Raw genomic sequence first — 10,567 nt, 5'->3', positions numbered from 1 at the left:
CTGAGCCACACCAGCCAAGACATATTTCAATTTTTTTAAAAGTAATTTAAAAAGTGTACCAATTTCATAAACCTTTTCAAATACCAGCTGATATTTATTAATTTCATTGTTCATGATTTCTTTTTTATTTTTATTTTTTATTGTTGACGTTATTACAGATATCCCCTTTCCCCCACTTTGCCCTATTTATGTTTCTGATTTTTAAAATTATCTTCTGTAATACCGTATTTTGCCAGGTATAATGTGCACATTTTTGAGGGAAAAATAAGTACGCACATTATACATGAATATTACAAATTCTGTATCTATATAAATGTTTTTAATTCTTTTATTTATGCTTATGTGTTAAAAGTATAACTCTATAAAGCAAGAATGAGATCCATATGCAAAATAATACCCTGGAATACAATAATTGGTTTTGTCTCTAAATATAAATAAATAAATAAATAGAGTTAAAAAACTAAAATAAGTTTTTTTCTTGAAAGTTTGGGCCAAAATCATGGGTGTGCACTATACACAGCAAAATATGGTATATCAGAAATGCATTTTATTATAGATAAAAAGAAGCTGTGCATGCAAGAGCTGTTAGTGATTCACCTCCTGATCGTTGGCATGTATGTTTTATGTCTTTTATATTACCTTGATTTTATTGTTCCCAGACTGTTTTTTAAATATTAAGGCAAGGCAAATATAGATGGAGATGCAATCCCTTTTTTTCAGGCCATTCTTATTTGGGGGCTGGGAAGCTGTTACACCTAGAGAAGGTGTAACACAGGGAAGACTTGGGCTCTGGCCCGCCCCACGGAGGCCCTGGATGTGAGATGCAAGGATCGAACTGGAAACACAAGCAGCAAATAGCTTTCTGAGAAGGTACATCAAGAGTTACTGAAGGCCCTGGCTGGGTAGTTCAGTTGGGTAGAGTGCCACCACATGTACCGGAAGGTTACAGGTCTATCTCCAGTCAGGGCACATATCGTATTTTGCTGTGTATAATACACACTCGTGTTTTTGTGCGTACCATACGTGGGATTATTATACCCATTGTTATACCCATGGTATGCACTCATTATACCCATGTTTAGTGTGCATCCTTATTTTTCCGTAAAAGGATTGGGCAAAATAGTGTGCACTACCCCCAGCACAATACACTACCTAGGTGTGAATTTGATACTTGGTTGGGGTGTGTAGGGGAGGCAATGTATTGTTTCTCTCTCACACTGATGTTCTTTTCTCTCCTTCTCTCTCTGAAACCAGTAAATATATCCTCAGGTGAGGATTTAAAAAAAAAAAAGAGTTACTGGAAGAAGTTTGTCAGCATAAAAAAGCCAAATGGTATCTGGATTTTCCTTACACTCCACCACCTTGCCCAGCTGAGAGAGAAACCCCTGATGATGGAGACATTCTGCAGAAAGACACTGAGACGCCAGGGCAGGCTTGCCTCTCTTCTTGCCACTTTGAAGGTGAGTCAGAATAGTGACGATCACCGTTCCACAAACTTAAGTGGGAGGCTTGGTATTCAGGACCCGGGATTCAAATTCTTACGGAATCCTGAGTTTCCAGCTTGGTTACACCATGGTAGAAAGGTCTTGCTGTTTTCTTTTTTTTTAATGAACAAGAATATTTTTTATGTCTATGATTTTTAAAAAGATTTTATTTATTTATTTATTTTAGAGAGAGGGGTAGGGAGAGAGAAAAAGAGGGAGAGAAACATCAATGAGTTGCATCTGCATGCCTACAGCTGGGGACCTGGCCTGCAACCCAGGCATGTGCCCTGACCGGGAATCAAAGCATGCAACCCACTAAGCCACACCAGCCACAGCTACATTTATTGTACACTCATACAGGTAATTTTTCCACAGCTTCAACATTTTCCTCTCAAAAAAATAAAAGAACAAAAGAATCCCAAAGCTTAGAACTGGATCGCTGGAAATACAGGGAGTCCTTGTCCTTCTTATACTGGGTCAGTTTGTTCGGCTGATGCTCTCCAGTCTTCTCACAGGAAGGACTTCAGGTTTTAAGCACATCGATCATCTTTGCAGTAAAGATGTTGGGAAACTCTGCACCCACACTCCTCACCTTGCTCTGCTGGTGCCATTTAAAAAATTTATTTTCAGAGAGAGTAAGGAAGGGAGAAAGAGGGGGAGAGAAACATTGATGTGAGAGAGAAAAACATCCATCTGTTGCCTCTTAAATGTGCCTCTATCAGAATGGAACCCACAGCCCAGCCATGTACCCTCCCCAGGAATTGAACCTAAGACCTTTTCTTTGCAGAACGATGCCCAGCCAACTGAGCCACACTGGTCTGGGCAGTCTTCCTATTTTTGAGGATATTTTGATACCATCTGTTTGATTCAGATCAACCCAGATGTACTTATTCTAGGCACAGCTTTGTGGCAGGCACTAAAAGGGGACAGAAATACATCTGAAATAGGCCCTATTCTTTCTTTTTAAAAGATTTTATTTATTTACTCTTTGGAGGAAAGGGGAAGGGAGGAAGATAGAGTGGGTGAGAAACATCGATGTGAGAAACAAACATTGATTGGCTGCCTATTGCACGCCCTGGGACCAGGGACTGAACCCACAGTCCAGGCATGTGTCCTGCAGCAACCTTTTGCTTTTCACTGTGCAGGACGGTGTCCAACCAATGAAGCCATGCCAGTGACAGTGGGCCCTATTCTTAAAAAACTTAAGAGTATAGGGCAAGAGGCAGATAACTATGATAGCAGCCAAAGTTTTGCCTGCATTCTTTTAGGCACTATTCTAAGGTCTTTATATGTATTAACAACAGCCCAACAGGTGGGTACTATTTTTCTACCCCCTAAAATGGGGGAGGAGGAAATTGAGACACAGAGAAGTTAAGTAATGGGCCTGGTGTTACACAGCTAGTAAATGACAGCACCAGGACTGAAACCAAAACCGTTTGGCTCTGAACTCTTTGCTCTTAACTTTATTTTCTGGAGCAGTACCGTCCTCAAAGTGTGGTCCCCAGATCAGCAGCATCAACCTCATCTGGAATCTTATTAGAAATGCACATTTGGTGCCAGGGCTGGGATGGGAGTAAAAGACAGAAAACTGTACTTGAACAACAATTAAATAAAAATCATAAAAAAAGAAATGCACATTCTCCCTGGCTCGTGTGGCTCAGTGGACTGAGTGCCAGCTTGTGGACGGAAGGGTTGATGGTTAGATCCTCAGTCAGGGCACGTGCCTGGGTAGAGGGCCAGGTGTCCATTTGGAGGTGGCATGAGAGGCAACCAATTGGTATATCTCTCACACATCGATGTTTCTCCCTCTTTCTTTCTCTCTCCCTTCCTCTCTCTGTAAAAATAAATAAAATCTTTAAAAAAAAAAGAAATTCACATTTTTGGGTCCCTTCCAAGACCTACTGAATCACAAACTTCTGGAGGTGGGGGCTCAGCAATCAGTGGTTCTCTTGTTTGAGAGAGAGAGAGAGAAAGAAAGAAAAAAAATTGATTTGTTGTTCTACCCATCCACGCATTCACAGATTCAATCCTGTACAGGCCCTCTGCACTGCCCAGTGATCGAACCCTCAACCCTTGTGTATTGGAATGACACTTTAACCAACCGGCCTGCCTGGCCAGGGCTGCAATCAGTGTTTTAACAAGCTCTCCAGGTTAGTCTGATGCCTGTTGCTTGAGAACCTCTGCTAGAGAGAAGCAAGGCAGACTGCGATGAGAGTCAGAAATTAATCTCTCTATGCTCAGGGACTGGGTATACGGTCTTTCTCTTAAGTTCCTAGCCCTCTGCACAGCATCTAGTGTAAAATAGGCATCAAGAAGTACATATGGATGAATACATATGAAGGAATATAAAGGAAAGTGATATTTGAGCTGGGCCTATTACCACCCATCATCTACAGCAGACCAAATAGGAGGAAGCTCCCCAGAAACTGTGAGGCTAGCAAGGAAGCGGTATACTCTGGGCAAGGTATAATAAGGGTCTGCACTCCCACAAGGAGTCATCAGAATGGCAGGGGGATCATGTTAGTAGTTAAGGAGGTACACCTGTCAGGACTTGGTGAACAGCTGAATGTGGGGAAGAAGCAAGGGAGAGAGAGAAGCTTCATATCTGGAATGAAGATGCCATTTGCAGAGATAGAAGGCATAGGACAAACACACTTGTGGGGTAAAAACAGAGTTTGGTTTTGGACTCTTTAAATTGAAAGTGCTGGTAGGCTATCGAGGTGGAGCTGTCCAGCAGACACTTAGAAATACGAGTCTGAGACTTATCTGGAAATAGAGATTTGGAAAGATAGTTGAGCCATAAGAATGGATGGGACTTTCGAGGGGAAAGCGGAGAGTTGAATCAGAAGAGAGTTGGGTTTGAAATCATGGTGAACCCGTTTAACAGGACAAAAGCAAAAGGGGGCCCTTGAAGAAGACTGAAAAGGACTTAAGTAGCAGATCTCAGAAAACGCTGAAGCCAAACAGAAGGCTCAAAAAGGAAGAATTATAGTGCCAGAGAAATAAGAATTGAAAAATTATCCTTTGAATTTCGACACAAGCCTCAAGTAACGTGGTGAGGACTGAAGCACATTGACGGAGTTCAGGCATGAGCAGCAGAGAAAGTGGAGACAGGTGCTTCCCAGGTCCCGCACATAGAGGTCTGTAGCCGCATTTAAGTTGAGTGTGACATCTTCCAGGGCAGGCAGGGTCTCTTTCATATCTGAGGTCTCGGCGCCCAGCACGCGGCCTGGAAAAGAGGGTGACGTCAAAGAGTTCAGTGACTAGGGACGGAGAAAGGCTTCACGGAGGCAGTCGCCTTGCAGCCAAAACATGAAGGATGAGAGAGATTGGGAGGAAAGGAGGGAGGCAGGGCCCCTGGGTAACGGGGTGCTTGGAGTGTTGAAGGGGATCTGACAATGAGGTGGGGTTCCGTAATGTGCTCAGGGCTCTGTGCGAAGCTGGGAGGCTATGTGTAAGCTCGAAGGGACCTACTTGGGGAAAAGACACAGAGCGCGAAGCTGCTGCTGGTGGGTGTCCTCCCCGCCCCGCCCCATTTACGCCACTGCGCGGTTCCGCTGCGCCTCCACCGAAGCCCTCCCGCCGGGCTGCATGCAGACCGGTGACCGCCAGGGGCCGCTGCATCAGGTCCCCGGTGCCCCCGCCCCTCTCCATTGGCCTTTGTTGCCGTCGGAGTGCCCCGCTTGACTCGTTCCCGTCCGCCCCCTGGGCCTGGCGGTCGCGCCTGCGCACTGGCAGCTGGCCGGGTGCTCGCAGGGGGAGCTGCTGCAGGCTCCGCGGCGGCGGCAACGGAGGCTGCGGGGGTGGCGGCGCGAACGGCCGGGCTTGGGGCGGGAGCCGAGCCCGGCCCGGGAGCCCTAGCAGCTAGAGTGCGGGGTACCTAGGCCCCTCACACTGGACTCCACAGTCTCCAGGCCGCCTGATCTCCGCACGGGTATATGGGATGGAAGCGGGACCCTCGGGAGCAGGTAAGGGCCCCCGGGAAGTGGGGGGAGACTGTGTGCGTTCCAGAGGACCAGAGGACTCCCGCGTGAAGAGCAGGATTTCCGAGTGAGGGGAGGTTTGCTGAGTGAGGAGAGAGGCTCTAATGGGATGGGGGGCCCAGTTTAAAAGGGGCTGTGTGCAGTTCCGGGGGAAACCTTGTGAATGGAGCCCTGAGATGGGGGCCTTTTATCAAAGGACGCTCTATACAATCCTGGAGGTGGGAAGTAATCTGGGAGAAGGGCCTTAACACACGTAAGAACTCCCAGAGGTCCCGGGAGGCCTAGGGAGAGTCCCGGCAGGTGGCAGGGGGCGGGCTCCAGGTGTCCTGGAGAGGAGGGGGTCGACGCAGATGGGCCCTAGCTGCAGCATGCCAGGGGCGGGGGGCTTAGTGGCTCTGGGCTGGGCTAACGTCTCTTGGGGGAAGGCGCCAGGGCTGGACTGTGAGCTCCGCCCAGCAGGGCCTGACGCTGGGGCGAGGGTCAGGGGGCGGTGGGTGGGGATCCAGCCCCAGGATTTCCCCCCGTGAGTCCGGGGACCCGGAGCCGAGGCGCCCGAGCATGCGCGGAGGTGTCCGTTGGAAGGGGCTGCCCTATGTGGTGGGGGCGTGGCTGCTCAAATTCCCCCCACTCTCCATCCCGCGTGGTTTGGCTTGGAAAAAGGAGCGCGCTGATGGGGTACAGTCTCTCTTAAGATTATGTTGGCAGAGCGTGAATGGAGATGGTCCCCTTCCCTATCTTAGGGGTTCTTACACTGGCCCTGAAAGTCCTCAGTCACAATTTGCCAAGTGCCTTATTCTGCCACTGGGAAGAGGAAAGACTGGGATGGACGCAATGTTCTCGGGGCGGGTCCTCCTTAAAGATAGGCGTTAGAAAAGGTGTTGGTTACTGATGGACCAAGGCCAGGACCAGGTTTACCTGGAAGAGGTTGTCTGCCTGGTTTGCATGCTTCGGATACAATACTGCGTAGAGATGGGATCTTTTGATCAAAGGATAGTGACCTTTGCGTTGAAATGGCTCCCAAGGTGACAGCTTAGTCTCTTTCTATACCTTAATATTTTTATGGATCCACTCTCCCACTGGGCATCTTATCTTTTTCCTCTCTCTAATCCGCAGAAACTGCCAGGGGCATGTCATTAGACCCAAGGTTGCCAAGTTAGCCTTTTGTCACAAAGAAGTTGTTCAGGGGGGGAAGGGGTATATATCGTTTACCCTGCTTAGTGGCCTTGCTCGTGGGCAGTCAGGAGTAAAGGAAATAATAACAGGGGAGGAACTGAGGCTTGGCTTTTGCAAGAAGACTGGAGTCCCCAGGATGGGCTGTGGGGTGGTGACACCTCCTGTGTCCTAGGTACTTTGATGGGCAGAGCAGCCTGGACCTAGGAATCCTTTTTTTTTTCTTTTTAAAGATTTTATTTATTTATGTATTGTTAGAGAGGGGAAGGGAGAGATAAAGGGAGAGAAACATGGATCAGTTGCCTCTCATACCCACCTGACCAGGGACTAAAGCCAGGTTGCCCACAACCCAAGCATATTCCTGACTAGGGAATCTAACAGACCATTCACTTTGTAGGACAACGCCCAACCAAATAAGCCACACTGGTCAGGGCTGGACCCTGGAATCCTTTAGGTCATATCTCGTACCACCTCCTTCCATTTGGTCTGGGAGTGGGAGTAGGGTTTCCATTTGGGACATGAATTTCATTTCTGGTGGGAGAATTTTTGTCTTTTATACCAGACCTAATCTCAAGGAAGTGTAGCTCCTACCAACTCATTCAAGTTATGCATTCGGTGATCTAGAAGTACCTCTCCCCCCAGCCCCCCAGCAGAAACAACCTTGTAAAGCCTCTATAGGTCTTAAGACAGAGAGCAGGGAGCAGCTTCAGAGAACTGCTCCTTCTCTTAGGCCTGTCTTGCCATTCCAGGAACTCTCTCGGTTTTCTAGGCTGGCAACTCTTTGCAACAACCTGTGGGTGGTAGTAGCAGCAGGACACAGAGGTTCCAATAGATTGCCAGAAGCTGACTTCCATACCAGACTTTTATTTATTTTATCCTGATGGATTCCTAATGGGCTTCTTGGAGAATTGGCTGGGGTGGTTACAAAAGAAAACAACACTGAGCCTGACTGGTGTGGCTCAGTGGGTTGGATATCATGCCTCAAATGGAAAGGTCGCTGGTCACACCCCCAGTTATGGTACATGCCTGGGTTGTGGGCCAGGTTCTTGGTTGGGGGTGTGCGAGAGGCAACTGATTGATGGTTCTCTGTCACATCAGTGTTTCTCTCCTTCTCTGTCTTCCTCCTTTCCCCTCTCTCTAAAAATAAATAAATAAATAAATAAATAAAATTTAAAAGTGTTAAACCCCCCCCCCACCCCCGCCCCGACTTGTTTGTTATAAGAAATAAGCTTCTAGGGAAGGGACTAGAGCCTGGTATCTGGAGTTGACTGTAGCCTAGTGGGACAGGCTTTGACTCACCAAACGGCATAATTGAAATTGATTCTGGGAGCTGTGGATGAGGGTACCCCATAACTGTCTCCTTGCTAGGCCCAGACTCTTCCCTTGGAAGTTGGAGGACAGTGTATACAAAACTGAGGTGTTGCTAGCTTCACTGGGCTTCTGTCCCAGTGTGCCGTCTGTGCTCAGGTGTGTTCCGAGCACAGGTACTGGACTGGGAGCTCCCTGGGGGTCCAGGTAGTGTCTGATTTACCTGTGGAACTAGCACGTGCTTAGGCCCTGACACAAAGCCCACGTTTGTTAATTAAATTGAAATCACATTCCAGGGTGACATAAATTGTAAATAACATAATTGGATATTTAATGTTTTGTATCTACTTATGCATAGACAAATTCTTCTTGGAGAATTAGCTTCTTAGCCTTGTGTTTGTCTTTTGTACAAACTGCCTGATTCCTTAGGAGGTTATGTGTCTCTGAACTGCAGGGAAGGAATCCCTGAGCCAGGCCTTCCAGCTCTGTTACTTTTCCTTCTCAGGGCTGGTTGGGGATGGGGGAGGGGGGAGTGTCCTTTTCACAGCCCCTCCTTCCTTGCTTTTGTCTGCAAGGAAGGGCCCCGCCCCTTTCCCCCAAGGCCCATGCTTTGTCCTCTCTGCTGGGGCCCTCATCTGCATCACAAAGTGGCCGTCTGTCCCTGTCTGGGTTTGAGGGGAAGTGTCTCCCTTTCTCAGACTAAAAGATGGGGGCAGGGTGAGGTAAGGGGGGGACTTGGCTACAGCTGTGAGGCTTGCAGGGGGGATGGGATGGGTTAGAACTTACTCCTTCCTCTTGCCTTCCCTAGTTTGGGGATGAAGGAGAGCTCTGGGCCTTTCCTGTTTTCCTGAAGCCTCCTTGGAGTGAAGGGTGCCTGGTCCCTAAGACTGTCTGGCCTATCGTCCTCTTTCTGGGGACAAGAAGGCTTTGAGGCTCCAGTGTCTGTGTGTCTGCCCCCGCCCCCCCTGCCCACTGTCAGTTCTACCCTGCCCCCAGCTCTGGGGACTCCTTTCTCCTAGGCTCCAGCTGATTATTCAGTCTGGGGAGGCTAAGGAGGTTAATGGAATGTAAGAACCTGGGGAGGGGAAGGGTGTCTTGTACCAGCTACGTCTACCACGGTGCATGTTTTTCCTGTGCAGAGTTTGTAATTGTTTCTGAGCATTTTGCAGGTGTTTTTGTGTTTGTGTGCTGTGTCTGTTCTTTGTGGCGTGTCTATGGATCTGTTTGTTCTTTTAGTGTCTGTCTATTGAACATTTCCTGTGTGCCAGACATTCACACAGGAGAGTCAGCAGTGACCAAAGCCGATAGTCCTGCCTTTGAAGAACTTACAAATCTAGGGTAGTAAGGGGTATTTGGATAAAGGTTTTGTGTAGGTCTAAATGAGTGGTTGAAGGCGAATGACAGGTGTGTGTCACGTTATGTGTGTGTGTCTGTCTGTGCCTTGTGTGCAATTTCTGTCTACCTCTTTTTGGGGTAGGTGGCCAGGTGCTCGTAGTTCAGCTTTCACTTCCCCATGTGGCTGGGTCTCGAAGGCCTTTCCCCTCAGGCTGGGTCTGCCTTCCCCAGGCTGCATCGTGGGGCTGGATTTGACAGGTGGTTAGAAGGAGACAGCAGCTTAACTCTGGGAAGCTTGGCCCTCTCCATGAATGGTTCTGACCTCTTCCTGACCCCCCAGCTGAGGCTATGCCCCATCCCCCCAAGTCTGGCCTACTGTGAAAACCGAGCTGAGGTGATGGGAGGTTCTGGGCTGGCTTATTCATCTGCCTCCCACCTGAGCTGGTCCTCTACTGGCAAGGACAATAGTAGCTCTGGACAAAGGTTTCTCTTAAGCTGTTTCCCTCTTCCCTCCTTTTCCCCTCAGCTAGAAAATAAAACTAGAGGCAGCAATCAGGCTGGTGACCAGAGAGGAGAAAGCAGTGGGAGCTGGCCTTGCCCTAGCCCTGTCCCCAGGGCCCTGTCTGTCTTGCAGTTGATTCCCTTCTGCTGCTGTCTGGGTTCTCTGTGTGGAAGGAGCTGTGGGCTGCGGAGACAGTCCTGTGTCCTCCTCCCCAGAGCCAGTATCTCTCCCCTCTCCAGCATTCTACAGGCTGCCTTTTCTTCCCGAGTCTTCTACTCTAGCCTCCTCTTGCCTCCGTCTCCTATGTTCTGCATGTCTTCATTCCTTAGCTTTTTCTTCTTGTGATTTTTTCCTTTATTATTTCCCCAGTTGCAGCCTTGCTTCTTGACCAGACTCCCAACTCTGACCTGTCTTGCCTCAGCCCCTACCTGCAGCCTTCCATCTTTCTCTGGCTCCCAGCTCAAGCCTTTTTTTGTTGACTGCCAGTCTGGTTTCTTCATCAGCTCCCCATTTCAGCCTCTCTCCTTTTCTTAGTTTCCAAACTCTCTCCTTTTAGCCTTTTCCGCTTCTCTGTCTCCAGCCTCAGCCATTCAGTTGCCTTTGATCCTTTCTCAAACACTGGCCCGCACGGGCTTCTTTGGATTTTCCTCCTGCCTACAGAGGAGCATTAAGGTGATGCTATTTTGTGTTCAGGATGGTGATGAATGAAGTGAGCATCTGGCTGGCAGAGAGGAGGGCATTCTTGGTCTGTTAGATACCTGGTGGAGGCATGTGTTAATCTGGTG

At 48.4% G+C, this 10,567-nt stretch overlaps 1 protein-coding gene across 2 annotated transcripts in view; it reads left to right on the top strand.

Annotated features, from left to right (window-relative positions):
• Positions 1–5,213: 5,213 nt before the first annotated feature.
• The window catches only part of AGO1 (argonaute RISC component 1), a 38,253-nt gene continuing 32,899 nt past the window's right edge, over positions 5,214–10,567 (top strand). Inside the window, exon 1 of one of the 2 annotated variants that reach the window (XM_037061442.1) lies at positions 5,214–5,452. In XM_037061442.1, coding sequence (XP_036917337.1) covers positions 5,428–5,452 — 25 coding nt within the window. In that variant the 5' untranslated portion in view covers positions 5,214–5,427. The remainder of the gene's footprint in view (positions 5,453–10,567) is intronic. The other variant, XM_037061443.1, reaches the window with a different exon arrangement.

Source organism: Sturnira hondurensis, unplaced genomic scaffold (assembly GCF_014824575.4).
Source record: "Sturnira hondurensis isolate 20B ecotype Veracruz unplaced genomic scaffold, ASM1482457v3 Scaffold0013381, whole genome shotgun sequence".
In the NCBI taxonomy this organism is placed as follows: domain Eukaryota; kingdom Metazoa; phylum Chordata; class Mammalia; order Chiroptera; family Phyllostomidae; genus Sturnira; species Sturnira hondurensis.
Note: the sequence above shows the minus strand (reverse complement) of the source record. Positions and strands in the feature narration are given on the sequence as shown.